The sequence below is a fragment of the Pollicipes pollicipes genome, unplaced genomic scaffold (assembly GCF_011947565.3).
Source record: "Pollicipes pollicipes isolate AB1234 unplaced genomic scaffold, Ppol_2.1 Scaffold_4295;HRSCAF=5057_pilon_pilon_pilon, whole genome shotgun sequence".
NCBI lineage: Eukaryota > Metazoa > Arthropoda > Thecostraca > Pollicipedomorpha > Pollicipedidae > Pollicipes > Pollicipes pollicipes.
The window spans coordinates 29577843-29595082 of record NW_023596461.1 but is presented as its reverse complement, the minus strand read 5'-3'; the positions used below and the strand labels follow the sequence as shown (position 1 = coordinate 29595082).

The 17240-nt window shown below is 54.0% G+C and overlaps 1 protein-coding gene across 3 annotated transcripts in view; it reads right to left on the bottom strand.

The window, feature by feature from the left end:
* Window positions 1-17240, bottom strand: part of LOC119096368 (potassium voltage-gated channel protein Shab) — a 55024-nt gene that overhangs the window by 18747 nt on the left and 19037 nt on the right. For all 3 annotated transcript variants that reach the window (XM_037219231.1, XM_037219234.1, XM_037219233.1), the window contains exons 2-3: window positions 13782-14492; window positions 10777-11608 (exon numbers count right to left, since the gene is read on the bottom strand). In XM_037219231.1, coding sequence (XP_037075126.1) covers window positions 10777-11608; window positions 13782-14492 — 1543 coding nt within the window. The remainder of the gene's footprint in view (window positions 1-10776; window positions 11609-13781; window positions 14493-17240) is intronic.

Sequence of the window (17240 nt, the reverse complement as noted above, 5' to 3'; positions counted from 1 at the left end):
CTATTGACTCTCCGTTGGTACAATCAGGATCTTAGCTCTCAAAATCCGGCCCTCTCTTCCGCCCACTCCTTCATAAATCTAGAAAATTTCTGAAAGCAGCCAGTGGTCAAAGCATAACAACATGTCCAAAAGTAAGTGATGCTCGATAGACCAGGACCACCGGGCGTTCGGTGCTTTTACTTTACAACTGGCCTCGTGCTGCCTCAGTTTACGATTGGCAAACCCGTTGTTGGTGACAATCGTAAGATTTCTGGAGCCTCCATTTGCCCGTTTTCATGGTTGCATTGTTCTGCAGCATTTGCAACAATTTGGAATATTGGTTTCTGGAGGTCTTGTAACCAGATGAGCATCACCGAGTTTACATTAGCGCTGATGAGCCTACACATCTTAACTGACAATTCCACACCGGGTCTCGTGGTCTTGTGTGTTCAGAGGTGCAAAGCACCCACTATCCATGAGCTGCAGTGGGCTCGCAACGCATGCGCAACGAAGTTACAGCACGAATGTCTTCGCCAAAATCACTTAATCCATAACAAGACTGAGGCCAGGCCACAATCCAACTGAAAGCACGGGGGGCAAACATTTTACATTGGGCTTGCAATGTGGCCACACGTATTTTTACGACCATATGCCATCTGTATTGAAGGGCTTTGGAATCACCGGAGGCCGACAGGTCGTTTTAAAGGTATTTATCACCATTTCTCATTGGTGTTGGTGTGTTGCGGTGTGTAACCCAGTGGTGGAACTACTGAGAATGATCGGGGAAGGGAACAGTAGAACTGAAATACTTTGTCCTTGACACCACCACGAACTACGGCTAAAATCAATAAACACGGGGAACTGAACTCAAAGAAAGTTCCACCAATGCTTTAGAGTTTGAACGAGCTACGTGTCTGTTCCTAGAAAGCTGTGTGTGCTGGACCAGCAAACCATCATTACCGGATGGGCCAACACATAGCAGGTACGTGAGTCACACAGAATACACCAAACTCACACAAAGAGCTCGCTCCGGCTGAGATCGAGGCACTCCTATGAGATGCCTCTAACCGCCATCAGCAACTAAAGAACGTTAATTTTGTTAGCTTTTCGTACTCACATATACGCATTCAACACGTGTTAAAAAGAACTTGGAACAACCGCATCGAGCAGATCTGCGATTCGACTCCGATCAGAGGGGCCAGCACGCGCCGACCGGCCGGGCGGTCAGCCGGGCGGTCAGCTGGGGCGCGACGCGTTTGCGGTGGCCGAACGGTTCCGGACCCGCTCGGTCGGCGCTCGTAAACACAGCTGACGCGGCTGCCGGCCCCCTGCCAGCCGTCGCCCTCGGCCGCCGAGAGTCGTCAGTCACGCCAAGTGAGCGGAAAGCAACAGCCACTCGGCGCCGCGTTCCAGCGCTGGGTCGCGGGCCGTCCGGGCTGTGGTGGCGCTGAGCGTGGGTGCCCGTCCAAACGCGAAATACGGAGTATATTGTGCGCTCGCTGGGACCGGATCGAGCGGTTGACTGGTCGCGCGCGCGCGCTTAGACCCTCGAAAGGTCGTCTGCGCTGCCGACACCAAAAGGTTGGCCAAGGTCGATACGGCCCTTCTGAGCCAGGACCCATCGGTACCGGGACGGGTCAGAACTCTAAGGCGGGAGCCGCATGTCTGCAGACACCAATGAACACGCCGCACACGCCCATCTGCGCGTCTGCACACGCCCGGCGCGCCCTGGAAAGGTTTCCCCTCGCCGGCGGCCAGCTGGCTGGTGCCGCTCGGACCGTGCCTGCCGTGCTGGGCGGCGGTGACCCTCACGGGAGGCTCCGCCCCTCCCGGGCCGGTCACGCGGTCCGGCGTCCCGCAGACACGCCCGCCGTGTCCGGGCTGGCGTCCGTTCTCAGAACACGCGGCCGTTCGCCGGAGGAACCGACCGCTCCGCCGAAGCTGTGCCTGTGGCCACCGCTATCGACCGCAGGTGCGCCGCATGCCATGCACGACAAGCCCGCCGCCGGCAATTTTTAATGGCGCACCGAGCAGCAAGGCGTCGCGGCCAAACGCGTTGCCATGCCAACGCAGAAAGTAAACAGAGCTGGCCGGGTGGACGGTCCAGGTCATGGGCCGTGGGATCGTTGGAGTAGGAACGGGGGCGTCCGTGGCTGCCATGGCGCCGTCACTTTTGAGAATGCTCAATATGAGCTGTATGACGACGCATGGGCACAATCGCTGTTTGGTTTGCCGCCCAAATTTTCTAAAATGTTCAGTTACCTACGCGTGGGAAGGTGCGCTGGCGTGAGCTGAAGGAGGAGTTGCCCACACCATCGCTTCGCCTTCAAATCATAAGCTCGGGTAGTGAGCGCAGGGAGTTCCATCACAGGCCTGAATCGGGTGCGTAAGTACCCAGCTCCTTCGGTAGGCCATCTGGTCACGTGCAATAATGTTTTCATACCGCCTTGATTAAAAACGCGGTGGACGGTATGCCGCAAATATCCTGAATAATGGTGGACCTTCTTGCAATGCAATTGAATCATATGGCCTCAGTTCTCCTCGACCCGCCGTGTGACTGCAGTGAAAGGAAGTTGGCAGCCGGCGATGTCTAAAACAGGTGCGGTCAACTTTCTAGGGACATGCGAAATGACTTGATGGAGAGAAATTAGCCGAGTTGAATTTTGGCCGACGCTCAACTGGAAATTGATGTCATGATTAAGAACGATTTCGAACTGGTGCGCCAGTTATTATTTTGTTTGTGAACGTGTGCGTACCTCGGACAGCATCTATGACGTCACAGACTAACGGTCGCTTGACACGTTTCTTCGTTAAAGCGGTGGGACTTGACGAACACCAGTTTTGAGTTTAGTATGCAGAGGGTTACGGTACAATCCCTTAATCCACATATGACTCTTTTCCATGATCTTACACTGTATCTTTGTTTTTCAGTAAATCACACATTTCAGGAGATTTATCTACGACGCAATAATTCTGAAAGGTTCTGACCTTAACTGTCCAATGGGAGACGTGCCCCACACGGTGACACCTTATGTTATCAGCGTTTTAGAGATTACCGTTGCGGCCAAAGGCAAAGCAAAAAAGTGTCAATATTCCAGATGTTCCGGTTTTTTTCGTTCAAGAATACTTTTTTAATCACCGTTATTGCTTTCCACTCTGGGAAAAAAGTAATGTGGGAATTTTTAGCTAACCCCCAATTGCTTAATGCGCCAAAACAACCAAGGTTGGATTTCTCACCGAACCAAAAATGCTTTGATCGAGCAGCAAAAAGGACCGATGACTATAAACGTTTGCTTTAACAACTTGCCTTAATAATTCGATTCACTGCAGATCATGCATGATCTGTGAAGCACGGTCATGTTATTCAGTTTCATATGCGTAGTTGCACTGGTTTCTTTCTCAGTCAGGGTCCTGCGTAACCATAACCGTGACGGACACTCTCATGCACATCTCCCTACCGCTTGCTGTAAAATTTCGCGACTGCGAGGCTGTAAAACGAAATTCCCACGCTGCCATGCCACTCTTCGCTGATTCTTTCCGGGCCGAGGTTGGCGGACAACGAGCCTGTGTATCGATGCGTTGTCACCGGCGTCGCGTCTGCGCCGGAACACGCGAGAAACCCATCTGCAGTAGTAATTTCTGCCTTCCCACCGCCGTGTACCAGCAGCGCGACGAGGTCGGCCACCTCTCCCTCTCTCTCTCTCTCTCTCTCTCTCTCTCTCTCTCTCTCTCTCTTCTCTCTCTCTCTATCTCTCTCTCTCTCTCTCTCTCTCTCTCTCCTCTCTCTCTCTCTCTCTCTCTCTCTCTCTCTCTCTCTCTCTCTCTCTCTCTCTCTCTCTCTCTCTCTCTCTCTCTCTCTCTCTCTCCCTCTCTCTCCGTGATTCACCCTTACATTGAACTGAGCGTTTCTCGTACCGGTCGGCGGAGAGAGAGGGGCTAAAGGTAGCAGCTGCTGGATGAATTTGGACTTCGCATACAATAGAATTAAAAAAAACAGCATTGTCTATCGCTCCGATCCAGTAATCTGATGTCAGTTATCGCTGTGCTACCCATGCCTTTACCCATGTGACACACCTCGCTGCTTCTATGCGCGTGCCTTGCGAAGGTGCCCTTGCCGCCTCCGGGTACGGCCCCCGACTCATCTGAGCCCATTAGCCAGACGCGGCGGCGGTAGTGCGGTGGCGTGTGCTGCGCGTCGCCCCCCGGCGGACGGCGCCGCTGTACGCTCCGCACGCGCTGCACGCGCGTGCAGCGTGGCCTGCGCGTGCTCAGTGTCTGCACCGCATGCGCATCAGCCGCCGCGGCCCGGGCGACGTCGTGCTGAGGCTGAGGTCCGGGACTCGCCCGGCCGGCCGAATGCTGTGGCTGGCGCCCGCACGGCCGCCGTCTAACAGCAACGGAAATTTGTGACGGTTATGTGGCGCGCCACGTTACAGTTACTGCAATTTGTCAAGGCGTTCATAGCGGGATGAAACCTGTTCGACATAGACGCAATTCGAGCTAGGAGACTGCGAAGTATTTAAGTTCCGCTAGTTTGATCGGTCAAATATTTTGCTAGCATCTAGCACATATGCCATCATATTGTGCACACTCCATTATGCACGTATAGCCATGGTCACTCATATATAGCGACATTATAGCAGTGGCATTATTCCCATGTACCATATCATTTCCAAGCAGGGACTATGACATGGTTATCATCTGCTGCGAGACAGCAGGTCCTAAGACTGCACCGTAGCTAGGTACCATATAGATATGACGAAAGATAGCAGGATTTCTATTCACGCAAGAATGGTTTTAAGTGTTTCCCGCCCACGCGATTGGTTTAAGAATCAACTGTTTATAGTGAGGTCCATTAGCGGTGTGACAGCGCATGTCTACGTCATTAGTCCGTATCTTGCTGAAGTATTCCTAACATAAAAGCCAGCGCAGAAAATGGCGCCCACATGAATGGCGATGAAAATGCCCTGCCGTCTCTACACGTGATGGCCAATAAACGCCCCATTCATTCTTCCATCATACTCCACTTTTCCGCCGACAATGCTAGCAAACACGATTCAAGCTTTGTCAGCCGACTATGGGCCCGGTGAAAACACCGCGAAAGACCACAATGGTAAGCGGATTTTTGACATGGTCTGCGAGCGAATGTCCTGCCAGTCCTCCAAAAAGATGCGTATTACATCAGCGCTTTTACGCACGTCAAACGACCGACGCCCTTATTCTTCAAAGGGCCGCGCACCATGGACCACATATAGCGCCGCACTCGCCTACTGCGCCGCTATGTACCACACAACAACCAACTGAAAGGTCTTCCGGCACGCCCTGGCGCGACGGGCCACACTGGACTCGACGCGCGCTCAGCCGTCCCACGCCACGCCGAGCTGGCGGCCGTTGTTTGTCACAGCGCGCTGTTGTGCCAAAATTGGGCGCCGGCCCGACGGGGAGTCGTGTTGTGACCCGGACCCCTGGTGCTCCACGGCCTTGGCGGGGGGGGGGGGGGGGAGAGGGATGGGGGAGGCGAAGCCGACGAGGCTACTCGGACGAAGCGGCTCGGTCGGTCGCTACCGACGCCGAAACTATCCATTGTCGCGCCAGGCCAGGTCGATATGACCCTCGTTGCTGGAAGTGCCGCAAATCGCATGGCACGTGCGGTTCCGGTAAGCAGTTTCAGTCATGCGGGAAGTGATTAAGAGGGCAGGTGGCTCGAGACCGACGAGTGTACGGTGCTGAGATTGGAGTGTTTTACCGCAAGTATAGACGTTGTTCAAGTGCGCCTCGGCCACAAAAGAGATAGGGATAACATTCTCCTCCTTTGCGAATAAGCTGTTGTAGAAAGATGACGAAGTCGGTGAAATGTCACCACTGTATGCCCAGCCTAATCACTTGCCACGACAGATGTTGTTCTGACGCCTTCGGCACGAACAAGTGTGCGTAAGCAGTGCTGGCGTGCGTGATAACTGAACTATCTTAAAGGCGCACAAATGGCATGCTTCCCAGATCTGAGAAATTCGACATGCAGCTCACTCGCAGTTTAAGAGTTTAAGCTTCACATTATCCCATTCATAAGGAAATAGTATCACTGACACGTTGCAAAATCCCTGTAATACAAAGGACTGTGCAAGAGCACACGCAATGCATCAGCGGTCGTGCCGATGACGTGCGGCTCAAGTACTGGTGTCAGCCTCAAATCTGCAAGTGCTGAAGTACATATCGCTAGACCTGCTGCCTTTGAGGAACGTGCTGCCAGAATTCATTAAATCACCTGGTGTTTCAGGAAGCTTGCGATTAAGCCTGATTACATAATTTAGCTCAGACAACTAGTGTAATTCTCGCTGCAAATGCTAATTCAATATTTATTCGGATTGCAGCAGCCTGGGCCTATTGCTTTAATTGCTCTTCGGTAAAGTAAGAGTGCTGTGCGCGCACAAGGGCGACGAATCGGCCCGAACCAGGAAAGTCCGCGAAAAAGAACAGGATGATAGTGTGTCTCGTCTGGGACTCCTACTTCGGGACTCGAGTGAGCAGAGTCCACCTCAGGCGTATGCATAGGTCGGGACTCGAGTGAGCAGAGTCCGCCTCAGGCGTATGCACAGGCGAAGGCAGAAATGAATAAAATAAAAGAAGGCGATGGGATAATGGCCATGCTCATCTCAGGGGTTAATTGGTTGGAAAATGGTAAGAAGCCGACTCAACATTCCTTGAGGGTTTTCCAAAAGCAGGCAGTGAATATATACTTGTGCTCGATGGCTACAGGCTCGATAATGAACTCGGTTTATCTGTTTCAGTGAACGGAAACATCATCAAAGTTTGCGGACTTTTTACGTTTGCATAGCTCAAACAAAACGCCTGATAGGAACTTAAATTTTGTGGATGATGTTCCTCAGCTGACAGGTAACGAAAGAAGCCCGCTTGACGAATGAACGCATGCGGTGAATTCAATGTCGGGAAAAAGTGCCGTCTACCCAGTTCGACAAAAGGGATTGACCCCCGACTTTGTGAACATTAGTGAGACGTTTAACACGGCTTTACTGTCTGCCACTCAGCATCGTGGAGTAACGATGCTCATTCCTAAAAAGGCGGCCAAAATACGTTAAATCTTGGGCGACCAATTTGCTTCCTGGATGCCTCATATAAGAAGAGTCCTCACATTACGGCTGAGGCGGCTGCGGGATCAATGGGCGATTTGGATCAAAATGGATTTATCAAAGGAAGAACGTAAGTGATGGTTTAAGTGTCATACAGGATGCGATTGACTATGGTGACATTGACGACAATTCCGGTGGACTGTGTGCTTTGGACTTAAAGGCAGCACTCAATTCTCTTGGGCATGATTTTATATTCAATACGCCGCGACGCTTCAATTTTGGGGAAGATTTCGTGAAGTGGATGCCGCTTCTGTACAGTCGTTCAGAACTTGCAATTATCAACGGATACACCTTGCATTGGTTTCCGCCCCAAAGGGGAATTATGCAAGGCTTTCCTCTCTGGATTGCTTTCCGCACTGGCGGCTGAAGCATTGTCAATCAAAGTAAGTGCGTCAAATAGCAAAAGAAAAATACATGTAGAATTGAACGTGTTTCAGCACGCTTTTGATATTGCATTTTTTTAAGACGAGAAATCTGTGGAGGCATTGCTTTGTCTCGTGGAGGGCTTTTCTGGGCTTCTAGGACAGTGTAAAGCGATCAAAGCCCATATGGCTGGACCGCTGTCGTTCAAGTAGGCAACCAGTGTGTGGTAACCGGCCTTGGGAGAAAGTTAAGACCTTGGGTGTTTGGCTCTCTGCGAAGAAAACTTGTACAGGAGCTCATCTTAATCCTATTATTCACATCAACGCAATGTTGAGTTCATGGTCGAAGAGCCGTCTGAGCATCAGGAGTAGAGTAACTGTAGCAAAGAGTTTGATAATACTTAAGCTGAATTACCTCAAGCCATGCTTACCTCAACCAAATCCCGAGTCTGATAATGCAATTTATCTAGTGTGGTCGTCCACCAAAGGCGTTTCGTCACATTGTACCAGCTTTTTAGGCAATAGGGCTTAAGAGCAGCTTCAATACACAGTTTAAGCAATGCATTGAGGCTTAGTGAGGCCATTGATCCGCTAAACTTCACGTCTAAGTGTCAGTCAACACTTCAGCACCGCGTTACTCCGCATTCCCGTCAATATATTGTTCACAGCACAGAGCGGGTTTTGCGGTAAAATAATTTATAAATGTCGGATAAGTGTTTTTTACGCCGATCCATTCCAAAAGTATAGAGATCTGTGCTCTGCAAGGCAGACCGAGGCACGGCGATAAATGCTAGAGAGGAGATGCTGTGGTCTGATGAATGCACTCTGATTGACAACAGGCTGGTACTGCATCGTCGCTGGGAGAGTCACGGTACACGACTCGTTGATGATCTGGCCAAAAGACAGGAAGAATTTCTGACGCAATTCTAATTACGCGTCAATTATCCCGACTGAAGGATTGCCATGCTTCGATGCCAAGGACTTACTGGTGTGATTCCCACAAGATGGAAGACTTGCGTGACGGAAGAATTCTTGAATGTATGTCTATGCGAGTAATGAAGTTGAAGTTAGCGATAAACTAGTGATGCAAGAGCAACCATCAATAGCTTTTTAAAACGAAGGATTTATATCGTCAGGGATTAACGACTCGCGAACCGAATAACTCTAAAAAGGGAAACCGGCGGCGTTGCTCCCGAATCTTGTTCCGAATATCTAGAAATATCTTACTGCTGCAGTGCATCTACTCAGCTCCTGTCGTTCCAATGCCATATAGGGAACAGATATAACCCCACCAAACGGCTTCTATATAAAAGGCGCATAACAGACTCACAGTAGCGCACGCATTGTGGCAAAGATGACACGTTGGTCCAATACCTTTTTAGCTATCAGCTTCTTCATGAATTCTGGTGTTATGTATTCCGGTCCATCAATCGGTGTGTGACGCCTATCCATGTTTTACTTGACAAACGAGTGCTGTTGTATTTAGTGCGAGAAATGCTCTACATGCGGTAAATATTGTAATCTCCCTGGCCAAGCGACATGTACATGCAGCGGTTGGATGGAAGCTATTTTTCTCTAGATGGTCTCTGACCACAGATCAAGCAATGCTTTGATGCCGAACGATGATTGCTTTTAAAAGCGAGCGTAAGAAGCCGTGATTCGAAGGAAAACGACAGCATGTTTTCTGATAACGTGTTCAGAATATTTTTTAATAGATGCAGGAGGCGACACGCACAGACGGCGCAATCTCCCCGCAGTGGCTTCGCTCCCTGCGCGGCCCTACGTAGCAGCCCTGTCTGGCGGCCTTCATGTAGCAGTATATGTTTATGTGTGATGGCCTTGATGTAGCCGTGTATGTTCATATGTAGTGGCCTTAATGTAGCAGTGTATGTTCATGCGTAGTGGCTTTAATGTAGCAGTGCATATTCGCGTGTAGTGGTATTGATGCGGTATCGTTTCTAATACCTCTGCGAGTGTCTGTATATTATATCTGTATTGAGGTGTTGAGTGTGCAAAACTAAAAAAAACAGCCCTTAAAAACCTTATGACGTAATTTGTTGAACGTGCAGGGCTTTGCTGCCCACCGCGGCGCGTGATTCGGCTGCGAACAGCGGCGCCAATTGAAATCGATTACAGATTTGGATCGCACCTTGAGTTTAGATCGCTTGGGCTCAGATTTGCACAGGCACGCGCTGAGTCTGAACCGGGATCAGCTGTCGTGATTCGCTTGCGTCGTGAGTTAGAGGCTACGGAAGTGGAGTCCAGCGCCAGTTCGCAATGCATGGACAATGGGGATCATTTGTGAATTGGGTGACCGTGGGTCTTAAAAAAACGCGCGCGCGCAACATACCTACACAGCCGGTAGGCCCCAAGGTCGGGAGGGCAAAGCCACGACGAAAACACGGAACGAACTATTTCGTCGTTTTTTAGCGATCCATGATATTTCCCGGATCGTATGACGACCAAGTAGCTCCCAACCTGCCAACTGAATATCGCTTCCGAAACATAGCCAGGCTCCGGCGCCAGCCGTGCCAGACATCTCCACCAGCAGACCAAGCCAGCTCCGCACTGGTGCAGCGCTGTTCACTGCACCGCACTCGCCGCCGGACAGCACGGCCCTGCCAGAGGCCCAGCGCACTCCTGGGCGAAGTCACTACCGTCCATAACCGCGACCAGAACGGCGCACGCCGGCTCCGTTCATGGCGCGGCTGCGGCGGTTACGCCGCATCGACACGACGGGGCGCGACCATAAAAACGAACGTCGCTCCTTTCGCGCCGTTCCCCGACGGCGATGAGCCGTAAAGCGCGAAAATAATACTTGCTGCACGGTCGACAAAATTGGCACCGGCTCGTTCCGAGCGCCGATTCGGGGAAAGAATCCCCGACGACGAGGATAAAATCCCACGGCGCAGGATCAGCCATCGTGAGAAACGGCCGCCGGCCGTGATAACATGCAGGCGTGGCGAGGAGTGGTGTATGGGAGACGCCGTCAGGGGTCGCACTGCCTGCGTGACGTGCCGCCTCGCGATGCAGGATACGGAACTCTCTTGGACTCACTGCATCGTGCGGTTGTCTGATAATCGGGCTTTTGGGACTGTTTGTGACGACTAATAAAAACTACTTTCATCGAAAGTGAAAAGTTTTCGTGGTTGTCATAGCAACTGTAAACGACCGGTTACACGATGTGCGGAAGCCGTGTCTGTAAACATCGCACCCTGTAACAAGTTGAACCATCCTGGCGATAGATAGTCATTTCACTCGACATCAGCAAGGACGACATCTCCACCCACCTGTGTCCACGATGACGTCGATGATGTCCATGGACTTGGCGAAGGCGTCGCGCAGGTTGACGTCATGAAAGCTGACGATGCTGCCCTCGCGCTTGGCGCGTTCGAGGGCCTCGCGACGCTTCATTGCCTTCTCGCGGCGCATTTGGTTCTTGTAGAACTCGGCGAAGTTGTTGACGATGATGGGGATGGGCAGTGCAATGACCAGCACGCCGCAGATGGCGCACACGGCGCCGATCATCTTGCCCAGCGCGGTGTGCGGGTGCATGTCGCCGTACCCGACCGTGGTCATCGTGATGATGGCCCACCAGAATGTCTCCGGAATGCTCGTGTACGCAGTGTTCTTTGCCTCCTTCTCCGCGAAGTAGCACAGGCTCGAGAATATCAAAACGGTGATGGCCAGGAACATGAGCAGGAGTCCGAGCTCCTTGTAGGAGTTGCGCAGGGTGAAGCCCAGGCTCTGTAGGCCGGTGGAATGGCGCGCTAGCTTGAGGATTCGCAGTATCCTCATGATGCGGAAAATTTGTACGACCCGGCGAACGTCTTCAAACTGCGACTCTTTCTTGTTAGACTCGAGGAGAAAGAGAGACACGTAGAACGGCATGATAGCCAACAAGTCTATGATGTTCATGGCACCCTTGAAGAACTGCCACTTGTTCGGAGAGGCGGCAAAGCGCAATAGATACTCAAGCGTGAACCACGTAATGCACACGATCTCCACCTGTGCGAGGTACTGATTATCGCCACCCTCCTTGTTTTGCAGCGTCGGCAAAGTGTTCAACACTAGCGCTGTGGTTGAGAGAACGATGAAAAGTATGGATATAATGGCCAGTATCTGGAAAAGACCAGGAAGTCTCGGTCACGGCGCTGGATCGCGGCGGCGGCCAGTGTAACTCAGGACGACTGCAACCAAAAAGGCAGGCAGTGAAGACCGCGCACGGGGAGGCGCACTGTTCGGCGCGTGGCGGCCCACCGGGCTCCTACGACCGGAGGGTCCGCAAACCGAGCGCAACACACCGATAACCGAACAGAACGGAACAACAGAGGTGCAGCCACACTGCCAGCGGCCACAAAGAACAGGGACAGCGAACAGCGAAGGCGTGCGCGCGGCGGCGGCGGCGGCGGCGGCGGCGGCGGCGGCGGCGGCGGCGGGGGTCGGCGGCGCTCGGTCGGGAGCGTTTGAGGCGCGGTCGGGAGGCGCCCGTCTCGGCCCGAGAGCGTGTGCCGCCGGCGGGGCGCCGTCACCAGCACCGCCGGCGCCGGTGGCGGCGTCCCGCCGGCCGCCAGCGGCGCGCTGGTGCGTCGCCACTGCCCATCCTCAGCATCGTTCCCATCTAGCCGAGCATGCGGCCGCCACCTGCACTAGCGACAGACACTAAGGACGTTAGTACACACAGGCAGGCGACAGCGCGAGCGGGGGCGCCCGGCCAGCTACAACACCAGTGACTGCGGAGCCCCGCCCACCTCTCCCTGCTCCCCGGCGCTGGGAACCCGGATGTCAGGTCGGGTGCGTGCCGGCTGTGATAAATGAGCCGTTCTAACGGGGATTTTACGGTTGGTGTTCAGTTTCGGAGAGCTGTCACGTGGTGGAGAGAGTGACGCCTGTGCGTGACCAATGTGAACGATGTGGGACCACGCGGAATCCACCCCCCGGAGATGCCTTTTCCCTTCTCGGTCCGTGGTCTATCTAAACATAACAACCATGCACTGGCCGGGCGTGACATTTGAACGGTCTGCATACCACCACATCGACATCCAGGCAGTGCCGGTGACGTATGTCCCCCCCCCCCCCACAAATAACACGGAGTCCAACGACATTAACTAAAAGCCGATTGCCGAGCCCAACCGGTGTCCCTGGGAGTGCAAGAGGTTCGAGAGGACTGGAGGCGTGACAACCCCCACTAAACAAACAGACCCCGGCCGGCGGGTACCGGTTGACCCTGGGAGTGCAGAGGTCGAGGGGGACTGGAGGCGTGACAATCCCCACTAAACAAACAGACCCCGGCCGGCAGTACCGGTGCCCCTGGGAGTGCAGAGGTCGAGGGGACTGGAGGCGTGACAATCCCACTAAACAAACAGACCCCGGCCGGCGGTACCGGTGACCCTGGGAGTGCAGAGGTCGGGGGGACTGGAGGGCGTGACAATCCCACTAAACAAACAGACCCCGGCCGGCAGTACCGGTGACCCTGGGAGTGCAGAGGTCGGGGGGACTGGAGGCGTGACAATCCCACTAAACAAAGAGACCCCGGCCGGCGGTACCGGTGACCCTGGGAGTGCAGAGGTCGGGGGGACTGGAGGCGTGACAATCCCACTAAACAAAGAGACCCCGGCCGCCGGTGTTGCCCTAGTGTGTCTATCTCTTTAAGATGGGCCCGTGCTGGACTGTTTGGCACGGAGCGTGGTGATGGAAAGGCCAAGAAGGATTGCTGTCTGAATATCGATTTACGTTGCGGGGATCTGAAGCGAGCCACTATCGCCGTGGCACGCGGAGGTGAAAATGAATCTCGACTTCATGGGGACTGACGGAGCTCTAGCCACCTCTCTGCCGCGGTTGCGCCCAGTCCAGGCTGTTATTGCATGGCCGCGGGTAAAGCGCGTTGGGGTGAGAAAAACAGATTTAGTGGCGTTATTTTGAAAGCAATGTGGAGGGGAGAGTTAAACTAAACTGCGTATGGACGATCTCCTAGCTCATGACTCGCTGGCACCCGAGTCATGTCATACCATGATCAATCTTGTCACATAAACCAGCATGGGCACGTAAGGTGCGTTTGTGCAGGGCCAGTCAAGCGCGTCAGCCGAGCCGTCGAACCTCATGGCGCCCGCCAGCACTTCCTAACATGAGCCGCCAAGCGTCCCGAGCCCCACATCCACACCCCGTTCCGAAGCAACAACAGCCTGAACAAAGCGTGGCCGCAGCGAAGCCTCCGGCCCGGCCGCTCCTGTACACAGAGCCGCCCCGATCAGCCCGCAGCCAAGCGCCGCTCAGCGACGGCAGCGGCCACACTCACCCGGGCACCCAGCGATGTGGTCGGCTTCTCCATCAGGTCCCAGAGGAACTTCTGGTACTGCGCGCAGCGGCCCGACCCGAACTCCTCCTCGTCGCTCGTCTTGAGCGAGTCCGCCTCCTTGCGCATCTCCTCGTGTACGTGCTCGCGCCGCTGGTGGTACTTGTGCTGGCAGCACGACTCGAGGTACAGCTCGTCGATGCCCCAGTACTCGAGGTCCTCACCGAAAGCCATCACGCACATCTCCTCCACCAGGTGCAGCTTGCCCGTGCGGTAGAAGTTGAGGATGCTGCTGAAGGAGCGCGGGTGCCGGTCGAAGAAGTACTCGTTGTCCACCAGCGAGTACTCGTCGCAGATCTCCATAATGGCGTCATGCGTGTTGCACTCCTTGAGCCGGCCGAGGCGGGTGTGAGGCAGCCGCTCCAGTGTCGACCAGAGCACCTCATGCCGCATGCCGCCCACGTTGATGATGACGCGCGTGTTGAGCGCCTTGCTACGCATGATGGTGAATGCCTCGGGCGGCAGCGAGCTCATGGAGCGCGACTGCTGGCGCAGGGCCACCGAACTGGGGAACGCCTCGCCGGCCTCGCTGGCCGCCCGCTCGCGCGCGCCGTTGCGCTGGAGCGAGCCATCGGGTCGGTCCCCGCCGCCGGCCGCGTCCCCGCCCGCCGACTTGCTCATGCCCGGCTTCTGGGAGGCCGAGTCAGCGCCTTTCTGTGGACAGAGGTCTGGGATCAGCGCTTAGTTGCGATCAGAGGTCGGATATCAGCGTCTCTTTAAAAAAATACCAAGCAATGGTCAGCACGATGAGGTCAAATGTCAGCGGTTTTCTGTGTGCGGAGATCAGAATCAACACCCGCCGTGACCAGCGATGAGGGCTGGTCTCTATGTGGACAGAGGCCAGGAAATAGATCGAGCGTGACTGAGCGGACAACCCGCCACAATTTGGGTCGTGATCCATTTGGAGGAGTGCCCCATCAGTGCCGCCACAGCTGGTCCATTTGAAGGAGTGCGAGATTGCTCCACAGCGCATTTTCCCTGGCGTCAGTTCGTGCCAGCGGTCGCGGCGACGATAACCACGCCATGGCGTACGCCGATCAGAAACAAAACGTTTACAAACTTGGCCCTCTACATAAATGATGCTTTGATTGCATCCATCTTGAAGATCTTATCGTAATCCTGCATTAACAACTGCTGCTTTGTCTCAAAGTACAGTAACGATTGAGAGAAATTGTCCTGCAACACTCCATCTACATGCGAAACAATTATGTAGTATGACGCAAAACTGGGGTCTGCTGCTGTTATGTACCACAACAAAGCCTCTAGCATGTATGCGACTACCAGGAAAATACGCTCTCCAGACAATGGAAAAGAGGATACACGTATTTCATTCGACGGTAGGTCAATGCAACTTGAAATCTATATTTAAAGGCAGATAAAGTGCTAACCTGCAGACACGGATTTATGAAGGGACATGCCCGAGACATGATAAACTGTTCTCAACTAGCTTTATCACTGTTTTAAAATACTAGTAGCGATTTTTCCAATTCAGCTACGGTTGAGTCCAAGCATTTTGTATCATATTTAACTGGTGGACATCTACTGTATAAATGTACCAGCTATATGTTCCCACAAACCAAACGTTTCCGTAATTTCGATCTATCATTTAGCCCCTCTTTATATATGTGGAAATAACATTTCCTCCTCTGAATCACCTACACTTGCCAGGTCATACCATCTTCCACCCATCGAGCATTTCAAAGTGCTTGAAAGTAGAAGTGTTTTGAAGGCATCCTTATAATCATTGCAAGCGGTCAATATTTGGCGCCAATGAAGCCCATGTAAAGAATGAAAAAATCTGCACTTTGCTGCGGCCTCAGCCACAGAATCAGTTGACCCGACCGCTTAATGATCGCACATGTATACCAATGGCTTCAAAATTTAATGCCGGTTGCTTTAATTCTGTGTTTTGCTTAAATCAGCGCACAAGATCTGAGCCAATGAGCGAAATGGAAGACTATCAATAGACGGTTCTCATCCGGTAATAATTTACGTACTACTCCAATACTAAAATGTGACAAAGCTTAAAACGTTCCTGAAAACGTCTATTACTCATGCGATGCAAGTGTATCAAAACCTAAGAGCCCACGCTGGCATCCTTGACTAACAGGAGGCTTCCAACATACTCGAAAGAGCCGCCGGGTGGCGCTGTGGAGATCCATGTCGTCTACACTTCAGGGGCCACTTGTGCAGTCGTGACCACCTGCCGTCCTAGCGGGCCCCGCGGCCGCACCGCGCACCCCGCGCTCCTGCGCAGTCGCGTCCGACACCTCTCTGCGCGCTGCTGCCGCGTCCCGCTCGGCCGGGCGAGCGCGCTCCACCACACGGCCGTACCCGCCGCCTCCGCACGTGCACTGTCGCCGCGCGGCGCGCGACGGGCCTGCCGCCGACCCGGCTCGGCTCGGCTCGGCTCGGTCCGGCCTTGGCGCCGGCTCGTCCTCCGCGCGGGGTCGCCGCGGTGATGGCTGTCGCAGGTCAGCGGGCGACGACACTGCTCGCCTGGAGGCCCGCGCGACGGCGCCTCTCGGAGGCGCTCCACTGACGCGAAGCGGGCCGACGGTGCGCGCGTCGGCCACGAGTCGGAAGGAACTGCTGGTCGGCGACGGCCCGGCCGGCCCGGCACCGGCCCCGCGCCGTCACTGCCACGGAAACGGCCGACAACAATGCACGTGCATGCACGCGCCACGCTGGCGGCCGGATCGATGGCCGGCTGTCACATGACGGCTGGAGGACGGTCGAACCCGCGTGACAGATGGGCGAGCGGGCGGGGACACCACCCGGCGCACGGCCTAATGGGGACGAACGTGACGCGCCCAATGGAGGCGGACGCGACGTGACTGAAGGGTGAATGGAGACGGACGCGGCGCGATGGAAGGGTGCATGGACGCCAGCAACGCACAATAGGCGGACGGATAAACACGTGGACACACTCGAGTAGGACGCATGGACGGACGACTACGGCAAGATGGGGCAGGCAGACAGATAGCTATATCTTTCCTTTTTCACTTAGCCGTTTTGTCAGTGCACGAAACTGACATCGATTGGTCTAGCACATGGTCTGACATTTTTCAGAATGGCGTTGAACGAAACTCATAGTAAACATGACGGAAACCAGATCCCGATTGTTTGCCTCGCAAAAGCCTCGCCACCGAAACAAACCGAAGTATTGGATCGTATTCCTCGTGAACTATTCGATCATTTGTCTTGTGAACTTTTGAATGTCTTGTCTGATGAGCTGCTTGATAATTTCCCCAGTCATTGGCTGGGTAGCACAGAGAGCACCGTGGCATTCCACGCAGCGCCGTGACCTGCCCATGCTAGGTCGCCAGGCGTCTTTTCCATATCGAGGAAATGTGCTCACCTTTGGAGGAGACGATCCGACTGGCATTGCTATTTGCCGGT